Source organism: Saccopteryx bilineata, chromosome 8 (assembly GCF_036850765.1).
Source record: "Saccopteryx bilineata isolate mSacBil1 chromosome 8, mSacBil1_pri_phased_curated, whole genome shotgun sequence".
NCBI classification, from domain to species: domain Eukaryota; kingdom Metazoa; phylum Chordata; class Mammalia; order Chiroptera; family Emballonuridae; genus Saccopteryx; species Saccopteryx bilineata.
Genome location: NC_089497.1, coordinates 22668682 through 22683658, shown reverse-complemented (window position 1 = coordinate 22683658; position 14977 = coordinate 22668682). Strand labels below are relative to the sequence as shown.

General features: G+C 34.1%; 1 protein-coding gene across 2 annotated transcripts in view; it reads right to left on the bottom strand.

Moving 5' to 3' along the window:
- EPHA3 (EPH receptor A3) overlaps positions 1-14977 on the bottom strand; it is a 385111-nt gene that overhangs the window by 350359 nt on the left and 19775 nt on the right. For both annotated transcript variants that reach the window (XM_066241197.1, XM_066241198.1), the window contains exon 2: positions 12419-12483. In XM_066241197.1, coding sequence (XP_066097294.1) covers positions 12419-12483 — 65 coding nt within the window. The remainder of the gene's footprint in view (positions 1-12418; positions 12484-14977) is intronic.

Genomic DNA, 14977 nt, shown 5'->3' with positions numbered 1-14977 from the left:
GACCAATATATAACAGAAATTAAAGCTGTTATTTATCAACAAAATAAATTTAATATGCTTAAAATTTAACAAACCCCCTTTAGACTTCATAAACTATTCAGAACTCAGTAGATCCTAGAAACAAATATTACCCCCATATACTTTTCTTTCTAAAACAAAGCAATCACACTGAGTCCTCCCCCAAAATGTTGACCACTCCTAAAATTTTCTTTAATTTGATCATTTATTTTAGGGTAAAAGTATTTATTTTAAAAGAGATGGTCACTATGGCAAATATACCACAAATATTTTTTGTTATAAAATTTCTTTGTGTATTTTTACATTTTCAAAATATGTTGAAGAGCTAACTTGTTATCCTTACTTATAACTATCAATTTTGGGGGGGGTATTTTTCTGAAATGAGAAGCAGGGAGTCAGAGAGACATACTCCTGCATGCACCCTACAGGGACCCACCTGGCATGCCCTCCAGGAGGTGATGCTGCCCATCTAGGGCATTACTCATTTGTGGCCAGAGCCATTCTAGAATGCACCTGAGGCAGAGGCCATGGAGTCGTCCTCAGTCCCCAGGCCAACTTTGCTCCAATGGAGCCTTGGCTGCGAGAGAGGAAGGAGAGGGGGAAGGGTGGAGAAGCAGATGAGCACTTCTCCTGTGTGCTCTCGTTGGATATCGAACCCTGAACTTCCGTACACTGGCTGATGCTCTACCACTGAGCCAACCAGCCAGGGTCAAATTATTTTTAAAACTACATTATTTCTGTAAAAAAGTATCCAATAAAGAAAAGACTGACTGACCAGGCAGTGGCACAGTGGATAGAGCGTCGGACTGGGTTGCGGAGGACCCAGGTTCGAGAGCCCGAGATCACCAGCTTGGGCATGGGCTCATCTGGTTTGAGCAAAGCTCACCAGCTTGAGCCCAAGGTCGCTGGCTCAAGCAAGGGGTTACTCAGTCTGCTGAAGGCCCACGGTCAAGGCACAAATGAGAAAGCAATCAATGAACAACTAAGGTGTTGCAATGAAAAACTGATGATTGATGCTTCTCATCTCTCTCCATTCCTGTCTGTCTGTCCCTATCTTTCCCTCTCTCTGACTTTCTCTCTGTCTCTGTAAAAAAAAAAAACCACAAAAAAACAAAAAACAAACAAACAAAAAAAACACTGACTTGTTTTAGTAGTTCAAGAAAAAAATAGAGTTAACAATTTGGAAACATTTTAAATTTTTAAAAAATATTTTATTTATTCATTTTGGAGAGGAGAGAGAGAGAGAGAGAAGGGGTAGGAGCAGGAAGCGTCAACTTATATATGTGCTTTGACCAGCCAAGCACAGAGTTTTGAACCAGTGACCTCAGCATTCCAGGTCCATACACCATCACAGGTTAAGCCATTTTAAGTCCTGAAGAGGATTTTTTTGGCAAAAATATATCACATAGAACCATTCTGTTTTAAGACTAGTCACATTAAACAAAATTAATAATTTTTATAATTATTTTTATTGGGTTTTTTTGAGAGTGAAGAAAAAGAAAAATAGATGACAGATGATAGATAGATAGATAGATAGATAGATAGATAGATAGATAGATAGATGATAGATAGACATTGACTTATTGTTCCATTTATTCATGCCATCCCTGGTTGATTCTTGTATGTGTACTGACCAAGGATTCAAGCAGCAAGCTCCACATGTCGTGACAATGCTCTAACAAACTCACTACCAGGTAAGGGCCAAGGAACTAATTTTTAAAGGATCTCAAAACATTTATTAGTTCTAATGAAAACTGAAAACAGATGAGATTGATTTTAATTATAAGCTGACATTTAAAAATACTCTTTCAACGCAAGTAAATTCAGATTTATATTTAACTCTAAGGTAAAAAATCAATTTCTAGCGATCAGAGAATGCGTTAAGAATCTTTAGTCATTAAGTGACAGCTCAGTTCCTGGATCATAAATCAAGCTGTGATGAGGAGACACGCATACTCAAGAAGAGAGAACTAATAATACTCCTTTATAACCCAGTTTTCCTCTTGTCTTATAAAAGATCAGCAGTTTTCAATGGCTGAAAAAAGTAGCTCTATCTATGTTGACTGATGTAACCCAAGACTTGGTTATTATTTATGGTGCTGTAAGGTTTGACACCCAGACAAAATAGTCCTGAAGCTCTATGAGTATAGTCTGTTAAAAATTAAATCACGTAAACTGGAACCCTCCTTTGGTGCTGTCCACAGACCGAGACAGAGAGGATTAATGAGAAGACCACTGAACCCAGACGCGGAAAGCGGTGACATAACCTTGGGCAGAAGAACACTAAGACTCTGCGAGCTTTAGTTGCTTTTCTACTTAATTAAGGAATTGCTTTATGGTTTCCAAAGTCTCTGCTGATTCTAAAATTGATTACTCACATATATTCTCCTGCTCCAAGTAAAATAAAATTGTGCTGCCCTTAATGAAAAATTACACAGCTCTAGAAATAAACTTTTTCACAAAATTCAAAATTCTATGGTTTTTTTTATTTGTTTGTTTATGACTACGTTGTTGTTTTCTGTCTTTCCAATACTCAGTAGAAAAGGCAAAGTTAAGTCAACATTACCCGGTATAGCACTAATTCTACATTAAAAAAAAAAGTGACAACCCTGCACATTCTTCCAATGTTAAGGATACAGATGACAAATGGTTCTAAGGACATTTACAAAATTGATTTATATCATCCACAAACTTTAAATTCCACTGAAGACTTTGAGTAAATCCATCAAGTTAATGGCTATCAACTTTCACGATTTCCATGGCACGGAATAAGCAGCCATGTGTAGACTGGGAGTTACAGTGATTTGAAACCATCCCATTGCATCCTCTCTCTTGCACTGGCGAAATCTACTGGATGCCCGATCCATGGTCTTTTCATTTTATGTTGCAAAGGGTGATTGCTATTGACATTTTTCTAAAGTTTAGCCTATTCTTAATCTCAGGCCCCAAAGAACATTGACTAGTATTGTCAAACAGATGGCAAATTTGATTACTTTATTGTTAGAGCACCTTATGCTCTTTTTTTTCCCTTTAATCTTCCTCAGTTTACTATATAATTTTCATTTGTATTGAGCCATCCAAAGGTCTTCCAACTTACTCAATGGGCCAAATTTGGCTTCTCTTTATTTTATGCTTTTATTATATAAATGACCTGTTAATTGTTTTTTTAAAAAATTACTTTTTAGAATATACTCTTCCTGGACTGGTAGAAAAATAGTAAAAATTTAATCACTAAGTTATATAACCAAAGGAATATAGGGGTAGATTATAGGTTCCTATAACTTTTCATGAGAGCTGTCTCAGTAATTTCCAATTTTTTTTTACTCTTTCTGTTCTTCAAAGCATCTTTCATAATCAGCTTGTTAATCATGTTCAAAATCTTTAGCAGGTACATAAAATTCATCACAAGCTGATCACAGTAACTTTCTAGGGATATTTCATTGTCATTTCTCAGACAGCCTTATATTCTAGTAACTCCTTGATGGAAAACATTTATATTCCTCATTCCCATTTCCCTATCATTTAATTAAGAGCTTTTGTAGTCTTGTTATTTTAATGTCATCTTTTTATAATGAGCAATTGATGCCAGATATATACATGTCTTCAGTAATTAGAAATACTGAAGATACTGCATGCAGTTCAGACTGAACTCCAGGATTACATAAGAGAAGAATAATTGCAAATTCTGGTTACAAATTGCTAAGAATAGATTCCTCAAGTTGTTAGTAAAATGTCTGCTTTCTCTTCTTATTTGTTTATTATATAACATTAATATAAAAAAAGTAAAGAAGCCCTGGCCAGTTGGCTCAGTGGTAGAGCGTCAGTTAGGTCTGTGGAAGTCATGTGTTCGATTCCTGGCCTGGGCACACAGGAGAAGCGCCCATCTGCTTCTCCACCCTTCCTGATCTCCTTTCTCTCTGTCTCTCTCTTCCCTTCACATAGCCAAGGCTCCATTGGAGCAAAATTGGCCCGGGCATTGACCATGGCTCCATGGCCTCCACCTCCGGTGCTAGAATGGCTCTGGCAGCAGCAGAGCAAAGACCCAGATGGGCAGAGCATTGCCCTCTGGTGGGCATGCCAGGTGGATCCTAGTCGGGTACATTCGAGAGTCTGTCTGACTGCCTCCCTGCTTCTAATTGTGGAAAAAAAACAAAACAAAAAAAAAAACAAATTAACAAAAATGAAGACATATTAATTAAAAATCATGCACAATTCAGTATTAATTAAGGGATTGGAATAAACTACAGCATTGTATCAAGTAATAGTTAAATACATCTGTAAGTAATGTCTCCTTCACTATAGAAGGTCATAATTTTCTAGCACAGTAATTCCAACTTGAGCAGCATCAGAATCACAAAGAGGGTCTGTGAAGAGGAAGGTGGCTGGTCCAATCCAAGGATTTCTAATGTGGTAGTGGTCTTGGTTGTAAACCAAGGATTTTAACTTTTTAAAATTCCTATTTGTAATATTGTATATGTAGTGTATTCACTCTGATATATGGATATTTATATCAGAACAAATAAAATTAACTTATAAACTTAGACTACTCAGAAAATGGAGTACACTAGCGCCCTGGACGTTTTCTTCCTTATGTCTCATGGAAAGGACAGATGATTTTAACAATTCCTAGGGCTTCAGATATTATCATTTCATTGATAAAGTTATTTTTATAAACTAAATAAACTTTGACAAAATTATTTTCATTTCCTAAGTAAAGTGATCTTTATTAGCAGAAAAAAGAGAAAAACTAAGAGTAGCCAATGGGCCCTTAAAGTTGAAGAAAAACTCCAGCTGTTTTTTATTGTGGCTATTATAACCTTTAAAATGTTTCAAGTTCATCGGCTATCATTTGGGACATGAAACTTATTTAAAAAGTGTTTTACACCACATTTTTACAGAAATTTTTTTTTGCTTTTCAAAATCAATTAACCATCAGGAAATAATAAATTTAAGGGTCAGAACCACTAATATATAACATCAAAAAAGGAGAAAAAAATGAGCAATTTTTGGTGCATATTATCATTTTTATAAATTTCCATCAAAATCGCATTTCATGGAATGTTAATATTAAAACTCTTTTCTACTTAAGAATATACATAGGTTTATTCAGATCTTATAGTCAAATGAAAAATTGGAAGCTTGAACAAAGTGTTTTTATTCTAAGTATATTCTTTAAAATATTAAAGAAACTGGAAACTTCTTAGCAATATGGAAATCAGAATGTACTATTTTACATAAGAGTATAAAAACCATTCCTTTTTTAAGTTTAATATCTATACTTTGGTTGCTTTTATTTTAATAACCATTCCCCCTTAAAACAAACAGTATATTTGTATGAAGTTGCATAAGCTAACAGAGTGGGTATCAAATGGTATAATGTTTTTAAAAATGCTATCAATATGAAAAACCACTAGAAGACTAATTTTGTTCTTGATTCAAAATTTGTACAGTTACCTTAAAAAACAAATAGAAAATTATTATAGTGATTTAATGTACTGTTTAAACATTCAAAATTAAAATAAAAATTATTTACATATATCTTAGCTTTTTATTTACCTTCATATAGCACAAATTTATGAGTAAAGCTGAACTAAATAAAATCCATCCAAATATTTTTCAAGTCTCCTCTGCTTTAAATCCCACATGCCATACATCAAAGTAAAAGAAGCACAGTATATTATATGTCAGGTTTTTAAAATTCTAATCCAACCCCCAAAAAAGTAATAACTGATTTGATGGAGAGAGTAAGATTCACATAGAACTATACAGAATTAGCAAAGGAAAGTGGTTTCTATTTGATTTAAAGTAGTGATAAAATTTTTTGTTAAAACAAATACAAGATATAACGTTTTAATTTTTATAAATGAAATGTTGTTAGACTACACTGTATTAAACTCGTGCACATATCCCATTCTTTTACAGTGCATTTGTTTTCAAGAAACGGTTAAAAAAAAAACCCTGCAAAACTTTGCCCTGTTTTTCTAATTTGATCAGACATCCTTCCTTGAAGGATCAGTATAATACGTGAAAGTGATATTTTTAAAATATGTCGTATTGTTCATTTTAGACAGAAAAATTTCAAAGGACCAAGAATCACATATCACGTGTCAAACATTTTATTTTCTTGCATTGACTATTCAGCATATGAAGCAGAATTTGGACTTTGATTTGTAAAGGCAAAATCCCAGGTGGTTATTGTTGACACCCAGTTGTCAACATAGTCTCCCTGCATTGCAGACACCATTCACCAAGGGAAAGCTAGAAATTCAGTAGATGAGACTTCTAGAATCCAGACGTTACAAATTGCAATAATTGCAATATTTTTGCTATCTCTATGATTCATTTAATTCTAAACATTAGGTTTTTTTAGTTAAATTGAATTTTTTTTATTTGCAGAATTCTTGCTTTTTTTCTTTAAGCAGCAATCAATATAATTTTCAATATAAAGCTGTCTCTATATTCTTTTCTTTTTAGTTAACTTAAAACTCATAGTTTGGCAGCATTTTCTAAATAATTTTAACAAATAGATTTTTAGTACAAAAATAATATTATACTTAATATAGCCATATATATTTATATATTATGTATGTATATTGCATATACATACATAATATACACATACGGTGTATATATATATATAATTTCACTTAGGCCATTAAGAAGAAAATGAAATAATTTAAAGACACAATTGGACCTAACAAATTGAAATGATCAAATTTTTCTCAACAAATTCAAAATCAGTGTAACCCATTTATCTTGTTTCGTTTTGGAAAGTTTTATTATGCATTTATTCAGGTAATTATAATTATTGAGAAACTATAATCCAAGAACCTAAAATGAGAAAAATGAAAAGGAAATTGGCCTCAAATTGCTTTCAGTTTCTTGGCTGAGGTAAATATCAATGAAATAATTGTACTAATATATAGTTCTAAGCTTCGAAGAGCCATCAAAGAACAAGGTAGGTGAGTTTAAACAGGTGGCATGTGCTAGTCTGGGAGTGTCAGGAGAGTGCATAAAAAAGAGTCAGGTCTCAGTGAAGAAGACACTAACATTTTGACAAAATTCTCATTATTTAAATGTTTAAATAAATTAATTAATCACCCAACTAATATAGTTTGGCTCTTTCAATTAAAAATGTAATCTTATGTCTGCACAGATCCAGTGGAATAACAGTCATGTGATGTCAAAGGAAAGGTCTTTGGTCTCTTAACCTAAGAGGTGTCTGCAGGGAATACTATCAATTCTACTTCTAAAGTCAAATTCAGGAAATTAAGTGTACACTGAGATTGAAGAAGACATATCAGCTACAGTAATTTTACAAAAGGTTTGGATGAGAATGGGGAAATCTTAAAACCTATTAGTCTAAGACTAAGAAATATTTGCAGAGCTATTTCGCATGCCTTATTGCCTGTACATGCAGCACATATATACTCATAGATAGAAAAAGAAGAGATGTATACAAACAAAACTCATTGGCTGTAACTGCTGTGACATCAGAATTACTGTTATACCTTTTTTAAAAAGTGAAGATAAATATTAATGAAGCTTCAGTGGCCTGCATCTCATCAGACAGCAATAAATGGTAGAGCCAGAATTCACAAGCAGATGTTCTGATTTTAAATAATGCGTTTATTTTATTTTACTACTTTATTATCTTTGACATCAGATATTGGGTGGGCAACCAAAAGAACTTCTATTTGCTAAGATAGCTAAGGAAAACTTTAAAGGAAGAAAATTCCAAAAGGAGGAAGGTAGAAAACAGTAATGCCACTATTGATAATTTTGAGACTCCTTTTTAAGATCCACAAATATACATAAATGACTCATTTTAGCTTGTGCTTTTTGTATACTCTACCAACTATGTCCTCATTTCCTTCTCCTTATGAGAGTTTCTTTAATTGAGTCAGTATTCATGATTTCTCTGTTCTAGTTAATCAGCATATCAATACTATCTTCAAAGAAATTGTTTTAATTAAGTGAGAGGCAGAGAGGCAAACCGACAGACTCTGGCATGCTCCCTGACTGGATCTATCCGGCAAGCCCACTACAGGGCAATGTTCTGCGCATGTTGAGACTCTGCTCTGTTGCTGAACTATTTTAGCACCTGAGGCAAGGCCATGGAGCCATCCTCAGCGCCTGTGGCCAGCTTGCTCGAACAATTCGAGTTATGGCTGCGGAAAAGGAGAGAGAGAGAGAGAGACCAGGAATAGAACCCAGGATTACCACACACGGGGCTGACGATCTACAACTGATTTGCCAGGGCAAATCAATACTATTTTAAGATGAAATTATGTAGCTATACCTTACTCTCATCTCTCCTCTGAAGTTAAACTCAACCAGAGAAGTTAAACTCAACCAGAGAAGTTAAACTCAACCAGAGAAGTTTATTTGTTAGATTGACATTATCAACTAACCAATAAATAAATATATTCAACTACTTAGTCATGTGTAAACAAAAGATTTTTCTAGGTTGTAATCCAAAAATCAATAAGGACTTTTATATCCGTTGTTTGTCCTCTAAATCAAAGAATATATAAGCTATTGAATTATTTACTGAAATTACTGAATAAAATTGGTCCAGAATTCAAATTATTATAATTTATAGTTTACAGGGCCACAGAAGAAAATTGCTGTGTTTGCTTTACTAAAATTAACAAACTTAATTGGATAAAATATTTATGTCAGATAAAACTTTTATTGAAAAACAAAATTTATTTCTGACTGCCTGATAATTTCAGTTTACACATTTGAGTATTATTTTCATGATATTCACTTAGAGAAAACCAAAATTTCCTTAAATTTTCTCCCAGACAGTTATTTGAAAACCTGCCCCAGACCTAAAAATATTGTACCATAATTTTCTATTAAGTTTACTCTTAGCCTGACCAGGTGGTGGCGCAGTGGATAGAGCATCAGACTGGGATGCGGAAGTTGACTCTTAAGTTTCAAAACAGCACTTAAAGATAGAGATAGAAATACTCTTCCCCCCAAAATTATATAAGTTAAGTGTAAAATGATGTATCTCTAGGAAAAGAGGAAAATAAAAATAGAAAAATTACATGAAGGAACGAGCCACTCTGGGCCATTTCCTCCCAGACATATTAATTAATTTTATGAAACTCAGGTGATATTATTCCACAAAAAAAATTATTTTTAGAATAAATCACTTTTCCATTTTTTAAAATTTCTGTTTCAGCAGATTTGGAATCTGGAGCTTCTGATAGAGGTATGGTTGGCACTTAAAGCAGTGGCTGGCAGTCCCCAGAGATCATTTTAGGCCACAGCTTCCAAGGAAGCACTAATATTCATACCCCAGGGTGTTCTCACCTGGTACTGCAGTTTTATAGCCAATTGTTCTTTGTTATGGGGGGCTGCGCTCTTCAATGTAGAGTGTGTACCGCACACCTGGCCTTTCCTATTGGATATCAGTACTGTCCTGCCTCCGTAGTTGTGACAACCAGTAATATCTACAGACACTGCCAAATCCTCCCACGGCGTAAAATCAAAGCCACTTCTCTGCTGACAGCCTCATCGCCTTAAGAACCATTCCCCTAAATTTAAAAAAACATGATATTTCCTGTCATTTGTGAAACATGGATGGGCTTTGAGGACATTCTGCTAAGTGAAATAAGCCAGACAGAGAAAGACAAGTACTGCATGGTATCACTTATTCTGAAACCTAAAAAAAAAAAAGTGAAAATTGTGGAAACAGAGAGGAGAAAAGTGAGTGTCAGGGGCTGGAGGTTGGGAGGAAATAGGAGCTGTTGTTAAAAGAGTTCAAACTTTCACTCCTAAGCTAAACAAGATATAAAGAGCAGATTTTCAGTAATTCAATATAGTGTGATATTGTTATAATTTTTCTTCCAGAGCTTGCATTTATATTTTATTAACCTAAAAATAGATTCACTGGTATTTATTAGGGTTCGTTAATTAAAACAATAAAAATTTAAAAGCTATTTCCAGCTCTTACATTACATGTCATTTGTTATGAAAAACTTGCAGCAAACATATCAAATTGTCTTAACTATCTCCTTTAAAAACAGAAAACACAAAATGTATCTACCTTTGTCATACTGAAAATGGCAACATTAAATCATTAAAAAAAATTTACTGAATCCAAAAGCACAATGTTGTCCAAGCAAAGATGTTAAATACCAAACCTCAATTGGCTATTCAGTGTTTTCAGTCAAGAATGTCATCAGTTTCTCAACAAGAAATGACTAGTCATCTAACATTTTCTAAGTTAACACAACTTATTTCCTCACAGACATTGTGGTTAACATAATAGAGAAAATTTAAAGAAAAACTACACTATGCATCACTACAGTACAAAAAAAAATCATATTTCATTTTTCTTTTTTAAGTTTTGTGGTCTTGAAGTATTAAAAATATCCTGACTTGTTGAGGAGATTTTTGGTTTTTGTCCCTGCAGTTTTAATGATAAGTTTGTAGAGGTTGGCCAGCTGTTTTAGGCTATTTATTGCATCAGAAAAAGGCCAAGACACAGCTGCAAGATCAACCAGGAAGGCGATGAAGAGACTGAGATCTGCTCTCTGAGGCAAGAGTAAGCCAAAAGAGAAACATAAACTGTTCCTAGGCAAAAAGAAGGTAGGAAATTGGATAAGAGATGGAAAAAGTCAAGAGGTCAATTATTCTGAAGAGTGTCTCTTACATTTCATGTGCTCAGGAATCACCTGGGGACCACGTGGAAAGTGCAGATGCTGACTCAGAGAGCTTGGGGTGCGACCTGACAGTTTCACTTCTAAGATTCTCCCAGGTGTGGCTGTGGCTAGTTGATGCATGCACCATACTTTGTGTGGAAGCGTTCTAGAACAACATCCCCCGCCCCCAACGTAGTTCTGGAAGTAGAAGTGCCAACATTGTATCATCACAAAATCGATGTGATTCACATAGTACAATGACCACATTTCTCCAAATTGTCAATATACAAACATGTCTTAAAAATATCAGGTAGGTTGTTTGTCGCTTTGATCTAAGTGAATTCCTTGTTTTTTTGTTTTTTTTTTTTAAATACACATATGAATATCTATTAGTAAAATGTCACTGTAGTATTTGCTTTCTGTATATTATCCAAAAGAGTAATGAAAAACTCAAATTTCTAAAATCAGAATTAAAGTTAGGTATGGCTTTCAGAAGGTGGGTTTGAAATGAGTTTTCCAGCTCAATCCTGAGTTTTGATTCACTCCTGACTACCCAGGATGTGCTTTTATCCCAATCATTTGAATCATTTTACACCTATGGGAAAGCCAAATCCTGGCTTACTTCATCCTTTCCCTTGTGAAGCAACCATGGCCTGATTATGTGATAGGTTTTGGCATTGTGTCAATGTCAAGGTGTACCAGGAAGAGAAGCAGATACAAAGACGACAGATAGATGAAGTAACCTTGACGTAAAACATCCGTTGGTGAAAAAGTTGATAGTACCATAAGAATCACTATGTTCAGGCACAAAAGTCTAAAGATTGGAACACCAGTGCTAAGTGGAAGTAATTATAACCTCTTGAAAGAGAGAATTAGTGTAGAAGGAAATGGGAATACATAAATTTGTACCTATCACAAATATTTCAAGGAAACCCTTGGCTTTTTCTACAGGCTATACTTAGAAACAAAATGACATGCTTAGGTACTTATTACACAATTTTGTAGGAACAAGAATTTTTCCAAATATATGCTTCTCTTTTATTTTTGAAAAAAAAAAAACTAAAGAAAACTTTACTTCCACAAAAGGCTCATAAATATTCAGACCACCAGAATGTCACACACCTTAGTAAGATTGTGCCTGGCAGGTATAGGACTAAAGACATGTAAAAAGTTTAAAATGTGAAGGCATCCAGACTTTATCAAAATTAAACACCCACTTTGAAAATAATCTAGACAAGTTGCAAATATTTTAAACAAAGAAATTATGGCAACAGAGGTTTGTACTCTTGACAAATATATCCTACGCCACTTGCAAAAGTCACTGAGGTTTATTTTAAGGCTACATCTCTGGAGACTACCATCTGGAAATGCACACTTTCTACATTACTTACAACTTAGAATGTCTTCTCCATTCATTTAGTCTGATTACATCACAAAACATGTTAGATGATCACACCTAGATCATCTGCATGATGCTAGTGATAATTAAGCTTTTTACGTATCTTTCATCCATTCAACCAATTGATAAATTCAGAAGGAAAAAAAAAACTTTTAAAATTCTCAGTAGTTCCACTGGACACAAATATTAGGCTCTGTTTCTCCAATGTAATAAATACACTGATAGAAGTGTCACCAGAAGTACAGGTGTTTGCTTTAGAAAACATACCAATAACTCCTCTGCTCTCTAAGAGAGGCAATAGACAGAATCATGTTCCCTATCAATAATTTACTGAACTCACCCCATGTGTTGGGTTAGAAATCCAGCCCAGCTCCCCTTGAATTGTTTTTGAATCCAGCAGATTGACTAAAAGAAAACACAAATAAACAGATACTGTTAAGAGGAATGAATTCTTCCTATTTGCCTCTTTCAAGTTAATGTTGCCTGTTGTCGGTGGAGATATAAAAATATCAACATATTCAAAACACACGATTCTTCCTTTTCATCAGACTTATAAGGTATCAAAGTATAAAAAAAGAATTATAAAAAAAAGCAAACACAGGGAAACTTAAGGGACTAAAAGATCCTATGTCTTTTATAACTCTTTATTTCTGCTTACAAAGATAGGTGAATATTCAATACATCAATAATAATTTTTTACAGAATAACTGCAGGTTTAAAGGAGAAACAATAAAATTGGAAATAATATTGATGCTCATACAAAATCAAAGTAACTTCAAAGACTATTAATACTAATAAATGTACATGTGACTTGACTATAAATTAATTTCTTAAATATGCTTCCATAACAAATCAATGTGTCTGATTGCACACTTAAGATGTCATCTTTATATTGTCCTGGGCCAATCTTAAACATATTCTGTAATGTGGATTTTTAATACTATATAATTGTCACCTTATGTACTAGTGCAGGGGTCGGACACCTATGGCTCGTGAGCCAGATGTGGCTCTTTTGATGGCTGCATCTGGCTCGCAGACAAATCTTTAAGAAAAATAATAATAATGTTAAAAATATAAAACATTCTCATGTATTACAATCCATTCATTTCCTATGAGCACATGTTCATGGTTGCAGGTGGCTAGAGCCAATCACAGCTGTCCTCCAGGACAATACCAAAATTTTATTGGATAATGCATAATGTACATGGGTTGTTGTATGACTCTCACGGAATTACATTTTAAAATATGTGGCATTCATGGCTCTCTCAGCCAAAAAGGTTCCCAACCCCTGCACTAGTGCATTCCATGTTACAAATAAAATGCTTAGCTACTAATATGAGGATAAACCAAAGCAAAAATATAGTTTATAATATTGCCTGTGTAAAGCCTTACTTATCTAAAGAAGATATTGTTACTCAAAATCATTAATGATTGTACTCAGAACTTTGTTACTTATTCAAAAATCTGATGTCTGATTAATAATAAAATATAGTATAAATGTGGTTGAATTTTGGATATATTATTAAAAGAGATAAGACAAATATTTTCTATTCAACACAGAATATTACTTTGTAAGGGATTGAAAATTAATATATAAAAAGATACATCTGGTTTAATTAATAACAAAGGTTTCACTTTTATTGTTGATCTGTTAAATAATGGAACCTATAGTTTCACCGGATCGTTCTTCTAAATTAAAAAACAATCCCACTGTTGACTGATGGAAGATGCAAATAAAGTTCACATAAACACATAAAGATTATTAACATGAATCAGAGCAGGTAAATAAATAACTACAATAAAAGAGTCATTTTCAAGGGTTTCATATATTCACAAGTTAAAATATAATGTTAATAAATACATTCCCATGTCCATGTGTTGTCAATAAAGTGCTTCCCAATGCATGAAAAGCACCACCTTCTCTCTCATCATCATAATTAGTATTAAAAAGAAAACATTAATCTTATAAAATATTAAGAAAAAGAAATAATATATTTGATAGAATTCAAATTTTCAAGTGCTGCTTTTTAAAGGAAGATATATAATTAGCTGGTTAGATAATAAATATATCAGGGTAGTATAAGAAAAGTTTCTGGGCCCTGGCCGGTTGGCTCAGTGGTAGAGCATCAGCCTGGCGTGCAGAAGTCCCGGGTTCGATTCCCGGCCAGGGCACACAGGAGAAGCGTCACAGGAGAAGCGTCTATCTGCTTCTCCATCCCTCCCTCTCTCCTTCCTCTCTGTCTCTCTCTTCCCCTCCCGCAGCCGAGGCTCCATTGGAGCAAAGATGGCCCCGGGCGCTGGGGATGGCTCCTTGGCCTCTGCCCCAGGTGCTAGAGTGGCTCTGGTCGCGACAGAGCGATGCCCCGGAGGGGCAGAGCACCCCCCCCCCCCCGTGGGCGAGCCGGGTGGATCCCGGTGGGGCGCATGCGGGAGTCTGTCTGACTGTCTCTCCCCGTTTCCAGCTTCAGAAAAATACAAAAAAAAAAAAAAAAGTTTCTGATTATTAAGTTAAAAGAGATAAAATTCTCAAAGTTAGATTTATTAAGTTTTTGTAGTAAAAGGAAAACACAGAAATTGAACCTATTACATTGGAATGCCTTAATAATTGAAGATTTTTTTACAATAAATTAATTCTAATAAATAATTCTATATATATGAGAAAATACTTGTTGTATGCAATACCATACTAAAATTTCCATAATAAAATTATTTCCAAAGATATTATTTTGAAAATGAGCAGTATGTTTAAATATATTTAAATTATCTGTCAAAATAATTTTTAGGAAGCTTCTATCAATTAATCAATGTTACAGATAGTTCAGATTAATGCAAGTTAGAAAAATTTTGAAAATATGTGAGTACATTCTCATGTGTTAATACTTATTCTGATAAAGAATAT